Source organism: Mytilus trossulus, chromosome 8, assembly GCF_036588685.1.
Source record: "Mytilus trossulus isolate FHL-02 chromosome 8, PNRI_Mtr1.1.1.hap1, whole genome shotgun sequence".
Taxonomy (NCBI): Eukaryota; Metazoa; Mollusca; class Bivalvia; order Mytilida; family Mytilidae; genus Mytilus; species Mytilus trossulus.
The window spans coordinates 53,789,943-53,806,526 of NC_086380.1; the positions used below are offsets into that span (position 1 = coordinate 53,789,943).

Here is a 16,584-nt window from a genome sequence, read left to right on the forward strand (position 1 = left end):
CGTCCGGCATCCGGCGTCCGTCGTCATCCGTCGTCGTCCTGCGTGATTAACTTTTACAAAAATCTTCTCTTCTGAAACTACTAGGCCAAATTAATCCAAACTTGGCCACAATCACCATTGGGGTATCTAGATTTTAAAAATGAGTCCGGTGACTCGGCCAACCATTTAAGATGACCGCCATGGCTAGAAATAGAACATAAGGGTAAAATGCAGTTTTTGGCTTATTACTCAAAAACCAAAGCATTTGGAGCAAATTTGACTGTAATAAAATTGTTTAACAGGTCAACATCTATCTGCCCTGACATTTTCAGATGAATCGCACAACCCGTTGTTGGGTTGCTGTTCCTGAATTGGTCATTTTAAGGAAATTTTGCTGTTTTGGTAACTATCTTGAATATTATTATAGATAGAGATAAACTGGAAACAGCAATAATGTTCAGCAAACTAAGATCTACAAATATGTCAACATGACTGAAATGGTCAATTCACCCCTTTAGGCGTTATTGCCCTTTATAGTCAATTTTTAACCATTTTTCGTAAATCTTAGTTATCTTTTACAAAAATCTTCTCCTCTGAAACTGCTTGGCCAAATTAATCAAAACTTGGCCACAATCATTTTTGGGGTATCTACTTTAAAAAAAATGTGTCCAGTGACTTAGCCATCAAACCAAGATGGCCGCCACGGCTAAAAATAGAACATAGGGGTAAAATGCAGTTTTTGGCTTATAACTCAAAAATCAAAGCATTTAGAGCAAATCTGACATGGGATAATATTGTTAAACAAGTCAATATCTATCTGCCCTGAGATTTTCAGATGAATCGGACAACCCATTGTAGGGTTGCTACCCCTGAATTGGTAAGTTTCAGGAAATTTGGCTTTTTTTGGTTATTATCTTGAATATTATTATAGATATAGATAAACTGTAAACAGCAATAATGTTCAGCAAAGTCAGATTTACAAATAAGTCAACATTTGGAAATGGTCATTTGATCCCTAAGGAGTTATTGTCCGTGATAGTCAATTTTTAACAATTTTCATAAAATTGTAAATAACTAACATTTTCCATTGAAACTACTGGGCCAAGTTTTTAGACTCCTATACCACCTTAAATAAAGACTATTTACTCATTTTTGTTTCAGATCGTAGTTGTGTAAAGTTTTCACAGGCTGCCTTTGAAAACCCTTTTCAATATTTAGACCGTGACGAGACAGCGGAAGATGTCAGTAAATACCAAGGTTTTCTAACAAACAAGAACGAGATTAATCCTGGGTTTAAGGTAAATTGAATTCAAAGTTGAACATATCAAAGAATTGTAGGTAATAATAACAATTAACTACTAGTTAATTAATTAAGATTTCGTTTGCTTTAAACCGAGGTAGTACAAGTTGAAAAGGTAGAACAATATATATTTCAAGCATATTAACCCTTTTTATACATATAATATAACTGTATCACTAATTATTAGCTTTTTAGAGTCTTAAACTATTTAATCAAAGACACTGGACTGTTAATTTTTTAACACATTAGACGCGTACAGTTCAAAATGTCAAATCAACAACAACACTATAAAAGGAAAATTTTAAAAAGTTGTGACGAACCGTACCAAAAAAATCAAAATATGAAAAAAAAATATGCTAGACTATTATGCAAACACTCCAGACAGTAAACGTATTACATTTACCTCTGCCTGTTTTCTTAAAGAAAGAAAGGAAAAAAAACGTCTCTCAACATTAAAAGTACTGAAAACGTCAATGTACGTAACCGCAGTCTTACCGTACTCAGTTGCATTGATTAGCAATAAATGATTAATAAATCGGAATTGTTTTGGATGCTGTTGAGAATAACGTTGGGTGTTGTTATTGGTTCATGCGTCAATCTGACACAGACTTAATAAACTGAAACTGATTGATGATCTGAAGAATGCCATAGCCAGCAACAATCGCCACCAAATAGAAAATATCCACAAAATGTTGCTAGTTCTTTAAGTTTAACGCTTCAGTTTCAAAACATTTTCACGGTCGAAGGAGACGGCGGTTTTTCTTTTATTAATTATTGCAAGTTTTGAATCCAGATGATGTAGATATAAATCTAATTACATTCAAATAATTGGAAATAGTAATATTATTGTGTGTACAATGCCATATCCTTAGGTTTAACAGGTAACCTATACATGAAATGATTTCACTCGTTTTTTTAAATTAACTCACCACAAGTCAAGTTCAAAATCAGCTGATTGATTGTTTATTTTCTTAACGTACTGCTGCAAATATTTCAATTATTATGTCAATTGAAATCAGAGGTGGGGGCGTTCTTTATAATCAAAGATATCGTATTGCAAAAGGGGATATTACCTTTATCGGAATTGTTCATTAAAAGTCGGGATTGGTTATGTTCTGGACTTCGTAAGACCTCTAAGGCTGTATATCCAATTATTACTGCACTGTGCCTTTGTTTGAGTGCCCTTCAGTAACATAAAACCCGAGCATAAATCACCATTTTTAGCTCTCCGGCCCCGAAGGGCCAAGTGAGCTTTTCTCATCACTTGGCGTCCGTCGTCCGTCGTCCTTCGTCTGTCGTCCGTCGTTAACTTTTACAAAAATCTTCTCCTCTGAAATTACTGAGCCAAATTAAACCAAACTTGGCCACAAACATCATTGATGTATCTAATTTAAAATTTGTGTTTTTTTACCCGGCCAACCAACCAAGATGGCCGCCATGGCTAAAAATAGAACATAGGGGTAAAATGCAGTTTTTGGCTTAAATTGTTAATCAGGTCAAGATCTATCTGCCCTGAAATTTTTAGATGAATCAGACAACCCATTGTTGGGTTGCTGCCCCTAAATTGGTAATTTTAAGGAAATTTTACTGTTTTTGGTTATTATCTTGAATATTATTATAGATGGAGATAAACTGTAAACAGCAATAATGTTCAGCAAAGTAAGATTCACAAATAAGTCAACATGACTTAAATGGTCAGTTGACGCCTTTAGGAGTTATTGCCCTTTATAGTCAATTTTTAACCATTTTTCGTAAATTTTATATAACTTTTACAAAAATCTTCTTCTCTGAAACTACTAAGCCAAATTTTACCAAATATAGCCAGAATCATTATTAGGCTATTTAGTTTAAAAGTTGTGTTTTGTGACCGGGCAAACCAACCAAGATGGCCGCTACGGCTAAAAATAGAACATAGGGGTAAAATGCAGTTTTTGGCTTATAACTCAAAAACCAAAGCATTTAGAGCAAATCTGACATGGGGGTTAAATTGTTCATCAGGTCAAGATCTATCTGTCCTGAAATTTTCAGATGAATCAGACAACCCATTAACGGGTTGCTGCCCCTAAATTGGTAATTTTAAGGAAATTTTACTGTTTTTGGTTATTATCTTGAATATTATTATAGATGGAGATAAACTGTAAACAGCAATATTGTACAGCAATTTAAGACTAAAAATTAGGTCAAAATGACCAAAATGGTCAATTGACCCCCTAGAAGTTATTGTCCTATATAATCATTTTTTAACAATTTTCATAAAATTTGTAAATTTTTACTAACATTTTCCACTGAAACTACACGGACAAGTTCATTATAGATAGAGATAATTGTAAGCAGCAAGAATGTTCAGTAAAGGAAGATGTACAAACACATCACAATCACCTAAACACAATTTTGTCATGAACTGTCTGCTTCCTTTGTTTAATTCACATATACCAAGGTGAGCGACACAGGCTCTCTAGAGCCTCTAGTTTTACATATCTATACTTCACCAGGGGTCGGTTTTCACGAGACCGTCCATTTACTCTCTCCACTGTTTATTACATGTAGATTTTTGTGTAGAAAGTGCATTGTATTTATAAAAAAGAATCGCGATCAAGAAACAAAAGACAAACCAAAGAACAAATGAGACCACAGGATAAACAACACCATTCAACATTGAAAACTAAAATCAAATTTAAAACAACGGACCCCTAAAATAACTGGTGCGACTAAAGGTGCTCCAGAAGCGTAAGCATGTCCTTCTTGCAAGACAACCGTTTTCCAAAAAATCACGGTAATTGCGACAGACTCTCTAGTAAATGTGCATATGACAAAATCGTACACAATACATATAGATACAAATTATCAAGAACACAGCGATTTATTTCAGTTCTTCATCTTGACAGTCGCTGCATGATCATTTCAAATATTTATACTTTTTTTCTTGTATTGTTTTCAAATTTAGTTCTCTTGTATGTTATGGAGTCTAGAAATGTGCGCATTCCTCGAAACAAGTTGTTTCTGAACCGACAGTCCTATAAAAAAAGACTTCTGAGGTTCATATCATTTACACTCAATGTTTTCTTTTATCATTTTTTATTAGGCCTATATCCAGAAATCAACGCCACTTTGCTCATTTGAATATTATACTAATGAAATCGGATACGGGTCACGGAAATAATATTGAAATGATAGGGATTTTTGTAAAAATTTCTATTTTAATTTTAATTTAAGTGATAGACTTGTTGCCAGGGCAGAAAATAAATATACACACCAATATACACCATTTAAACGAAACATAATGACTGTCGTTGCAAAAATCAAGGTTCCTGAGCTATTTTGAAAATCGAAGCGAGAGGCTTTAAACATTGCGGTATAAAATACAGAGGAAAATGGCTGAAACGTCAACTTTGCAAACTTCGTGTTGAAAATTTGCTAACAAGGTCATTAGAAAAACAAGTTGCCGGGGTAAAACTTGAAACTTGGATGTCCAAAGAATAAGCAAGTCTAAACTTTGTATGTGTAGTCGTTGAACTCTATGTTCCCACGTAAAGTTAATATGCCAATATTTTAAGGGAGTTAACTCACGAGAACACGAAAAAACGCTTAATTCGCGTTCATAGTTTTGATTTTTAGCGCCTGACAACTTTGAGAAATATTAGATTGATTATAAACCAGGACTACGTGACGGGAAACTTATAATATCCGTGTTTTAAAGATATTAACGATATCAAGGAAGTCTCGTTCAAATCATAATCACGTGGTACAATTCTCATTTACATATTATGAATATTTATTAGCAAAACCACTACTAATTTCTGGCTAGTTGAACCCGAGTTTGGGTGCAACATTGATAGTAAAAAAAATATCCGATACTACCCGAATTCGAGTTCAACATTCATAGTAAAAATAAAATATCCGCAAAAAACGTTGAATATAAATGATATGAACCTCGGAAGTCTTATATTATAGGATTACCGGGCTGGCTGCAGCCTATCCTTTGCAGTAGGTGAGGATTCCCGTATTTCTTTGACACATTCCCGGTCCTCATTAATTGTTCTGTTCACTATAGTTCAAAGGTTACTATCTGCACTTTGATTTTTTTTATTTTTAAAAATAATAATATGAATATTAAGATCTTATAATAAATAAACTGACAGAAATCACTTATAAATCATGAATTTTGCACAATGATTTGTGGCGAGGTATAGTATGATAGTATTGTTCTCATTCACCGAGCTTGCTTTGTAAATGACACAAAAATAGAAAAACACACTAAAAAACCTGCAGGAAACAGACATTCATTTTTTTCAAATTGTTTTGTAAAAACTGCTGCTGTTCAAAAACAATTTCAAGTGCCATGAAACTCTCAGAATGCAGGATTTTAACGCTATAAACCCCAGAGCTTTTGGAGGCCTTAAGCGGCCCAAATACCCCCTGCCGTAATGCAGCCTCACTATGCGAGGCTGGATGGGCCACTTCGTGTCCCATGTCTAAGTTCCCGAAACCGTACCATTATTTTTGGTCATGCTAAGCCTATGAGGTATAGGGGGAGGGTTGAGATCTCATAAACATGATTAACCCCGCCGCATTTTTGCGCCTGTCCCAAGTCAGGAGTCTCTGGCCTTTGTTAGTCTTGTATTATTTTAATTTTACTTTCTTGTGTATAATTTGGAAATTAGTATGGCGTTCATAATCAGTGATCTAGTATATGTTTGTTTAGGAGCCAGCTGAAGGACGCCTCCGAGTGCGGGAATTTCTCGCTACATTGAAGACCTGTTGGTGTCCTGCTGTTGTTTTTTTCTTTGGTCGTGTTGTTGTCTCTTTGACACATTCCCAATTTCCATTCTCAATTTTATTTTGTATTTTTTTAAACAGTCTCACTGCAGTTCATCACTTATTTTTTTATTTGAATAATAGTGCTACTCATCAATTGCAAATATCTCAACATTAGCTGATTGTAAGCAATTAACTATACCGACTGTGTATTGCTATTGCATAAGCCAAAATGAAGGTATACAGTTTATCAAACTTTACGCGCGTCTGGCGTACTAAATTATAATCCTGGTAAATTTGATAACTATTTACAATATATTAGTAGACCCAACTCAACTTTCATTATTTTTCTTATTTTTAAAATCATCGTAGTCAACACTTCGATCATCAGTGTGGGCTACATATAAAGCTGAAGAATTTTGGAAGAGTAATAAGGCGAGGTACGTGGCATGGAGATACATTGCAACAAAAGCAGGGCTGATCAGGATTTATCCTGGAGTTAATCTACTGAAATCATATGATCATGAAAAACGAGGATGGTAAGCATTAAGATAATGAAAAATAATCACTGCGAAATAAACTGCCGACACGCATACTGATCTGCAAAGTAAATCAAAGTGAAAAATAAGAAATATAATCATTAAAAATCTTTCCAAATCAGATATTTATTATATTCAATACAATCTTTAAAACCACTATAATGTTGAGTGAAAGAAAGGCGAAATATACCAGAGTGACATTCAAACTTATAAGATGAAAATAAACTGACAACGCCATGGCTAAAACAGATAGAGACCAACAGACAAACAAAAGAACACAAAAAAACATAGAAAACTTAAGACTGATCAACAAGAATACGTCAACTATTTAAAACAAAATAAGGAACAAAAATAAAATGTCGACATGGCTTGGTGTATAATATTATGATATTTGATAGATAAGAATTATTGTATTCTACTACAGATAGTCTGTTTCATTTTTTGCACTGGAATTTACCTTTGAATTCCGTTTGTGATTCTTCTTGAAATAAGAAAAGTAAAAAGAAATTGGACATATAAACATATCTCTGTTATGCAGCATAAAGGCAACAGTAGTATACCGCTGTTCAAAATTCGTAAATCTATTGACAAAAAACAAAATCGGGGTAACAAACTAAAACTGAGGAAAACGCATAAAAAATAAGGGGAGGACAACGACACATCATTAAAATGTAACACACACAGAAACGGACTAAGCATTAGACAAAATCCGATGAGAATAACAAATATAACATCAAAACCAAATACATGAATTTGGGATAGAAAAGTACCGTGACACGTCTTATAGTAATGTGAATACATACTCAAATATAAACATACGACACAACGGAAACACTACGTAAAAATGTTACACACACAGAAACGAACTATGATATAACATTGGCGATTTTCCGGACTTGGTACAGGACATGTTTAAAGAAAAAATAGTGTGTTGAACCTGGTTGTTGCTGGAACCTATTCCTCAGACCTAAATCTAAATGTCTCCTGATTCTTAACTTCAATATATGTCATTCAAAAAATACAATGTCAAAAATGTTCTTGTAGGTGGCGACAGGCGATGGCACACCCAGGCTCCATGTTTGTAACCACACCCTATGTTGATGCCTGGGGATCAGGAATAGTTCTAACATTTGTGCATACGATACATAAAAAAGGGTAATTATTCTATCAAATGAAATGGTCAATGTTTTTTTAGAGACCCCAACAATATAATGTTCTTATAGCTTTAAAGTTGTATCAGAACGAGGACGCTGTTAGATTTTTAAAATAACAAAATAGGGAATTACAACCTTCATATTCATAGCATGATATTAAAATTGTAAAAAGATAAGTAAGCAGTGTTTATAATGTGTGTACATACTACTCTTTTAGAACAGACTTCTTAATTTTACTGTTTGTACTCTCAAGGCTTGGCCCATTTAGATTTAATGAGGTCGAAACAAAATGTAAGCAGTGCATTGAATAATATTGAGAATGGAAATGGGGAATGTGTCAAAGAGACAACAACCCAACCACAGAGCAGATAACACCCGAAGGTCATTCATGGGTCTTCAATGCAGCCAGAAACTCCCGCACCTAGATGGGTCCTTCAGATGGCCCCTAAACAGATCTGTATACTAGTTCAGTGATAATGGACGTCATACTAAACTTCAAATTATACAAAAGAAACTAAAATTAATACAAGATTAACAAGGGTCAGAAAATCCTGGTGTAAGAATTTGTTTAGTAATACACAATTTTTTTCGCGCTAAAATTTAATACGTTTTTACAACACCAAAAAGTTTTATTTGTCAAACAAGACGCCATGAGGAGCAGTACAACATACACGTGTTACATACACGAGCAAATCGTACGAGTTGAAATTATCTAAAAAGGGATAATTAACAATAGAAAGTGAAAAATCATCTCATCATGAATTTTGATATTAAGCTTACCGTTAATGATATAGATACCAAGATCGAGGAAAGTACAGTGGTCATTGTTAGTGTTAGCTTTAATCAACGTAAGTTAAACTGGATTTTTTCCTTTAGTATACATACTGAAGTCGTCATTACTGAGAGCCTTAATATCATCCAAATATTTTAAAACAACTGTTATTTTTTTGCATCAGATATTGTCTTTGCTGATTTTAGTCATAAATCGTAACTAATAACAATACAAAACAGGTCCGCAATAAGTAGTACACAGTTAGTCTCCAATGACATTCAAGTATCTTGACGAAATGCGGGATCTCAAAGGCGAACAAAAATGTAATTAAGTAATAATTCAATGGCAGATATAGTATCAAAGCATGTTAAATTGACATAGTTCTGTGTTGGTTGCTCCTAAAAATTACATAAAAGAGTGTGAACATATGTTTTCGCATTCCGACTTTTTAAGACTTTTTCCTACCAGCGTGGGATAAAATTTACTAATATTGATTCTATCACTGCAAAAAATATGTTACGCTATTTCCCCAATCAAGAGAGCAATGATGTCATCAGGTATTGTCCCTTTTATCAGGACGTCACAATATCAAATTCTACAGCAACCATCAAACTGTAATGTCATGATAAATTTCGACCAATAATTTGCTGAGAACAGATATTTTACTAGTGATGAGGAATATTTTCTCATACCCCGCAAGAAATGCGGAATAAGCAAAAAAAAGTGAAAAAAAATATGATTTTGTTAGTTTTCTAACCGTTAAATTATTGTCAAAGTACTGTGGATTCATCCTATTTCGTGGGTACCAATTTACTTGGATTGAGGAAAACTAGCATATAAGTGGATATTTAGTTTTGTGATTTTTGCAAAGTCGGCATACATTCCTTTAGAATAATTTGTTCCCCCTGTAACCACAAATTCTATGAAAATTAGCATCCAACGAATATTATTAGTTACATACTGTGCAAGTGGCCTAATACGGTATATATGGGGTCAGTAAATTCCATGTGGGGTGAGAGCGAACCGTATAAGGTCACAAGACACTATGTAACGAATTATATCTTACCGACTATCTTAACGTGTGAAATTTAGACCTATCAAAATGAGCAAGTCTTCAATACAGTTAGCATTTAGAAACTACTTCCATTGATCTTACAAAACAGATACCAACAATAACCACTTGTTTGGTTTAGATGTGTTTTATGAATTTCTTTCATTATGAATCATCAATTTCTTCGTCTGTGGAAACCTTAACGTTTTTTTCTCAGTGCCGTTTTGTTTTTATAAAGGGACGTAACACCACTACTAATCGTGTATGAGATAAGCCCCACCTCCCTACTAACCTAAAATCAAATATACACGGTCTTCACGAGGGCGCTTTTAACCAATTACATTCCTAGAAATGTATAGGAGGTAAGATAAATATGCATTAACGGTAAATCTATCACGTCTGGTTTTGTTTTGTCTTCATATTTATAACATTTGTTTACTTTATCTTATAGATTCCATTTAATATTGTCAATGGTTCTATGTAATTTGAATCGTTTCCTATTTGACAACAAAAAAAAAACCACACAAATACCAAGTTTAGAATGTGACAACAAGTTTGCAACTTTACTTTTTACTACTATCTACTTGATCTGTACTAGACCTGCTTTTTTCTCCGTCTGTAAACTGGAATGGTAATTAATTATTACATGAAGTCTAGAAAAGATGAATTAATTATCTATTGTTTATTTTACTTTAAGTTCGAATATAGTAACTGCTGCATCAGCTGCAGATTTTCCATTGGAATACTTTAATTGGTTCATTACTAGTGTGTATCCATCCTGTGGCAGTAACATGTAAGTAAAATTTCCATTGGCAACATTCTATTGGTTCATAACAAGTATGTTCTATCCTTTGGCATAAAGGTTAGCAATATTTTGCATTCGATTTTTTTGATTGGTTCATAATAAGTGTGTATTCATCAATTTTCAGGACAATTTTCCATGGGAATATTTGAATTGTTTTATTGCCTGTGTTTATCTGTCCTGTGGCAAGTAGGCAAGACTTTTCAGTGCAATGTTTTTCTTGGTTCACCAAATGTGTGTATTTTTTTCATTTGGCGATAAGAGGTAAACCAAATTTTCCATGAGAATATTTTAATTGGTTCATTTCCTAAGTGTTTCATACTGTTGCGATAACAGATATTTAAATTGGTTCATTTCCTAAGTGTTTCATACTGTTGCGAAAACAGATATTTTAATTGGTTCATTTCCTAAGTGTTTCATACTGTTGCGAAAACAGATATTTTAATTGGTTCATTTCCTAAGTGTTTCATACTGTTGCGATAACAGATATTTTAATTGGTTCATTTCCTAAGTGTTTCATACTGTTGCGAAAACAGATATTTTAATTGGTTCATTTCCTAAGTGTTTCATACTGTTGCGATAACAGATATTTTAATTGGTTCATTTCCTAAGTGTTTCATACTGTTGCGATAACAGATATTTTAATTGGTTCATTTCCTAAGTGTTTCATACTGTTGCGAAAACAGATATTTTAATTGGTTCATTTCATGAGTGTTTCATACTGTCGCGATAACAGATATTTTAATTATATAACAGATATTTTAATTGGTTCATTTCCTAAGTGTTTCATACTGTTGCGATAACAGATATTTTAATTGGTTCATTTCCTAAGTGTTTCATACTGTTGCGATAACAGATATTTTAATTGGTTCATTTCCTAAGTGTTTCATACTGTTGCGATAACAGATATTTTAATTGGTTCATTTCCTAAGTGTTTCATACTGTTGCGATAACAGATATTTTAATTGGTTCATTTCCTAAGTGTTTCATACTGTTGCGATAACAGATATTTTAATTGGTTCATTTCCTAAGTGTTTCATACTGTTGCGATAACAGATATTTTAATTGGTTCATTTCATGAGTGTTTCATACTGTTGCGATAACAGATATTTTAATTGTTTCATTTCATGAGTGTTTCATACTGTCGCGATAACAGATATTTTAATTGGTTCATTTCATAGGTGTTTCATACTGTCGCGATAACAGATCTTTTAATTGGTTCATTTCATGATTGTTTCATACTGTCGCGAAAACAGATATTTTAATTGATTCACTTCATGAGTGTTTCATACTGTCGCGATAACAGATATTTTAATTGGTTCATGACTACATGAACTAGTGAAAATCAATCCTTAGCGATAACAGGCTAGCAAGATTTTCCATTTCAAAATTTTGTTTCATTATTACATGTGTCAGTGTGTATTTTTGTTTTCTCTCTTTCGCTGCTGGAATGTTATTACATGAAAATGGAAGTGTTTCAATTGCAAAGTAAAATCACAAAAATACTGAACTCAGAGAAAAATATTTATCTAATCGGAAAGTCCTTAATCACATGGCACAATTAAATGACAAAACACATAAAAAACGAATGGACAAGAACTTTCATATTCCTGACTTGGTACAGGCAGTTTAAATGAAGAAAATAGTGGATTAAACTTAGTTTTTTAGTGCTAAACCTCTCCCTTTGATGACAGTCTTGTCAAATTCCGTCATATTTAAAATGATGCGTGAACCAAACAGATGCGTGAACCAAACAGTCATTACAAATAAGATAGTCAAAATATGAGTACATCAGTCATCATCGTGTAACAATTTTAAAAGGAAAAATTTCATTTCTTTTATCGTAAAGCATTATCAACCAACCCATCAAATTATGGCCGAAATTCTTTGCCTTTCTACTCCTAGAAAAATATTGCGTTAGACAGATTTGACTCATTTATTTGGTATGTTAGTAAAATGTTAAAGTTCATCACTATATTGTGTTTATGAAAATATGTGATTTTGTTTTTATCTAACATTGTTGAAATCTTTCCACTCAATTATTTTTCTTAGTGACGACTACAGTTGCATTATAATAGATGACAGTGGATTTGTTGTAATGCATCCACGACTCAAAGAGACATCTGATGAAAATGCATTTAAGGAACCCAAGCATATCACTGTAGAGGTTTGCTGACAATAGAATTTGATAAATATGTTTTTCGTAACAATATTGCAGTTTCATTTAAATTATGTCGTCCTTTGGCAACACTTTAAGGTATTGTGATTCTCAATGCTCTTCAACTTCGTATTTATTTGGCCTTTTGAACTTTTAAGGATTCGAGCGTCACTAATGGGTCTTTTGTTGACGAAACGCGCGTCTGGCGTATATACAAAACTTAGTCCTAGTATCTATGATGAGTTTATTTTCATATGTTCATTTATTGTAACCAAACTATGTCATGTTACTGCTTATCAGAATGTGTATGTTTGAATAGATTGTTCATCCTTTTGTCACACCTTATCTCACTTAACCAAATAAAAAAATATATGCTTTCTTTCTTCTTTTTGTTCGGTATACACAACTTATTTACTGAACATCCGTATACTTCCGCTGTTAAAATTGCATAAATCGAATCACGACACCTGCAGAAAGAACGTCGTTAAATTACATTAATTTAATCACGAAACTTGCAGAAGGAATGTCGTTTAATTCGTCCTTTGAGTTTCCTTAATACATAATGACGTGGCTCTTTTATTAGATAAAATACACACTAAGCATATAGACATGCGGCAAATAGAGCAAAATAAACTTCAAATGTACATACATACCTGTTTGATGTTTACATTCTGACGTCAAACGCGTGAGTTTACGTTTCAGATATAATGTGTTATCCTTTATGGATGGACAGATTTTGCATAAAAAAGAACAAGAATGTGTCCACAGTACACGGATGTCCCACTATCATTTTCTATGTTTAAATTCTCTAATTTGGCATTAAAATTAAAATGATCTTATCAAAGGGAACATGTATACTAAGTTTCAAGTTGATTGGACTTCTGCTTTATCAAAAACTACCTTGACCAAAACTTTAACCTGAAATTTGCACTTTCATTTTCTATGTTCAGTGAATCGTTAAATTGGGGGTCAAAACTCTAATTTGGCATTTATATTAGAAAGATCATATCATAGGGCACATGTATACTAAATTTCAAGTTGATTGGACTTCAACTTCATCAAAAACTACTTTGACCTTGGCATAAAAAGAATTAAAGATAAAAAAGAAATGAATGAGTTTGTTTAATTTGATATGCGCCTTTTTGTGCTTCTTTGTTAAATATTACTTTGCTTTTATTGTTCTTCAGATAATAACACAATGTTGACTACTGTTTCCCTTTTTTTTTACCCATTATGTATCTACATTATCAAATGCCTGTACCAAGTTAGTATTATGACACTTGTTATCCATTCGTTTGCTGTTTCAAAAAGAACTTTCCGTTTTGAATTTTCCTCGGAGTTCAGAATTTTGTGATTTTACTTTTTGCGTTAATTGAATCAAGAAACCCGAAGAACGTTGTTAAACTGCATTAATTGAATTACGACAACTGCAATAGGAATACAATACTCATTTTACTGCTTCGAACAACATTTAAACTCAACATCTGCAACTTTGAAATACAAACCAATTAAATAATGTTTTGAAACGTTAAATTTTAGGAATTAATTATAGTCAATTCTTTAATTAGAGCAGTGAATGATAGTTACAGATATCAAACATGAGTGATAAATAAATGCGAGGAAAACCATACTATGAGTTATATGGTTCACTACTGACCCCCCACGGATCCATAGAGGGTTACTAGAATCCATAGAGGGTGGGGCCGGAGGTCGAGACCCCTATTAATTTTATTCACCCTCTTTGGATCCGTAGGGGGTCAGTAGTTAACCGTATAACAAATTTATCGCACGCTAAACTTTTTTTGCTGCGTTTTGTTGAAAATAAACAACAAAATACAACAACATTAATAGATGACATAACCATTAACGTGTCATGAACCCCCTATGAAATTTACAAACCCCCTACGATCTCATAAGGGATCACCACGTGACGGCGTTAAACCAATCACAACGTGCGGTGCAAAAAGAGGGACAATTAGTATCAACAAATTCATTAGTCAACTAACTGGATATATTATATTTGTAGGAACCTGAAATTGCAAATGTATTACGCAGTCAAGGAGTGTTAAATCCAAAATCATGCCAAGATTATTCTACGAATAAAGAACTGACGTCCTATAGGGTTAGTATTATATATTCGGACCATCGCTGCTAGATAGTATGTGAAATAACGCGTACAACATTTATAAGGTCAGAATTTTCCATTTAATATATTTGACAAACCATTGTGATACAACTATGAGTCAATATATGTAGTACTTGACACAACATAAACATTAAAATACTTATAAGGGTGACCTTTTTGAAATTTTAATGGTTTTAATGTATATACATCAATGATAGAACTACATATCAATATCATTAAATCTATTTTTCTCTACGTTTTAAAAGACCACATACGTAAGCGTTCCTTCATATAATATAAAATGGTTTATTTAAGTATTTTGCATGTAGTCCATTTGTATAGCAGATACCTTAAACACGTTGTTGCCTGATTTTATAACATTATTGTTTTTAAATGTGAAATTACCAACAATAACGTCCAGCAGACAAGACTTTGCCAACAAAAATGAAACTGATTTGGTAGAGTTAATTCTGTTTATCAAAGAAGACGGAACCAGCATAATCGTGTACAGGTAAAACTAATTTATGAGAGTAAATTCTATTCATTAAATGTGACGTTACCAGCAACAACATCTAGCGGAATATACTTTGACTCAAAACACTAATGTATGTAAGTCAATTGTAATTATTAAAGGTTAAACGTCTAACAATAACGTTTAGAGGACTAGACATTGCCAACACAGATTAAAACTAATTCAATCAGTCAATTTCATTTATTCAAGGTAACGTTACCAACAATAATGTCGAGCGGACTAGACTTTGCCAAAACAAGCAACACGTTTGAGTTAAGACCTATAACTGAAACTAATCTATTTATCATCAGAAGGAAGTCCAAGCCAAATGTACCGCTAACCTGTACTTGTGTAAGTGTAAACTAGTTAATCATGTTGATTTTAATATTTCATAGAATACCACTTTGCCATAACGTCACCAAGTTCATTTACCATGCATTAATTTTTAAAACTTTTAAAAATATCTTAGAAATATAATTACTTACTTATATGTTTTCTGTGTTTGCTTTAATATCGTAAAATGTCTTACATCCTCGATGTAATAACCTCACCCGAAATCCCCAATTTTGTGATACGGTCTCTTTTTTGTGTATACCAGTATGATCGTGATGATAATGGTGCACTTTCTAAATACTTCGATGTTATTTTATGGAAAACAATTGCTTAATTAGTTACCAGGATTCTTATTTAGTACTCCAGACGCGCGTTTCGTCTACATAAGACTTATCAGTGACGCTCATATCAAAATATTTATAAAGCCAACCATTCCAAAGTTGAAGAGCGTTAAATGTCAAACATAATATCACATATATTTACCAGAGTTAATACTCTTTCTTGACATTTTCCTTCAAAAAATACAAAATAGATAAGAGATTAAATAGCTGATCATTTGATAAGTTTAATTCGATTGTTTGCTGATGACACATCCCTTTTTCATAAAATTAATAGCCCTTACACAATGGAGGTTGTCTGAAAAAGCAATTTAGTAACGAATCTCAGCATTGTTTAAAAATTGGCTTAATAATTTTAGTTCTTATAATACAATGGTTTTGCTTTTCTTCTATAATACTCTCCCAGATGATATCAAAATAGAATTTAAATCCAAGCAGTAGAATTTGTCTTTTATCATTAACACTTAGGAATAACTTTTGCTTCCAATGGTAAAATCCATACACATATAGAAAACATTTTCTAAATTGTGCTAGCACAAGATTAAATGTTCTTAGAAAGCTGAACATTGTATTGAATAGAAATTATATTGCTCGGATATACCTAACATCAATAAGACTCGTTATGGAATATGCAAAGTGTGGATTCATTTTTTTTCGTGGGTACGAACTTTCGTAAACTGAAGAAAACTTGCGTTTTCATGGTTTCGCCAAAAACTACCTATATTCCTAGAGACCATTTGTTATTCGTTGAACATTAGAATTTGTGG

The 16,584-nt window shown here is 32.9% G+C and overlaps 1 protein-coding gene across 1 annotated transcript in view; it reads left to right on the forward strand.

The window, feature by feature from the left end:
- Window positions 1-16,584, forward strand: part of LOC134727765 (VWFA and cache domain-containing protein 1-like) — a 46,888-nt gene that overhangs the window by 24,326 nt on the left and 5,978 nt on the right. The window contains exons 14-20 of the mRNA XM_063592151.1: window positions 1,141-1,277; window positions 6,407-6,573; window positions 7,618-7,728; window positions 10,248-10,343; window positions 12,405-12,519; window positions 14,537-14,632; window positions 15,357-15,497. Coding sequence (XP_063448221.1) covers window positions 1,141-1,277; window positions 6,407-6,573; window positions 7,618-7,728; window positions 10,248-10,343; window positions 12,405-12,519; window positions 14,537-14,632; window positions 15,357-15,497 — 863 coding nt within the window. The remainder of the gene's footprint in view (window positions 1-1,140; window positions 1,278-6,406; window positions 6,574-7,617; window positions 7,729-10,247; window positions 10,344-12,404; window positions 12,520-14,536; window positions 14,633-15,356; window positions 15,498-16,584) is intronic.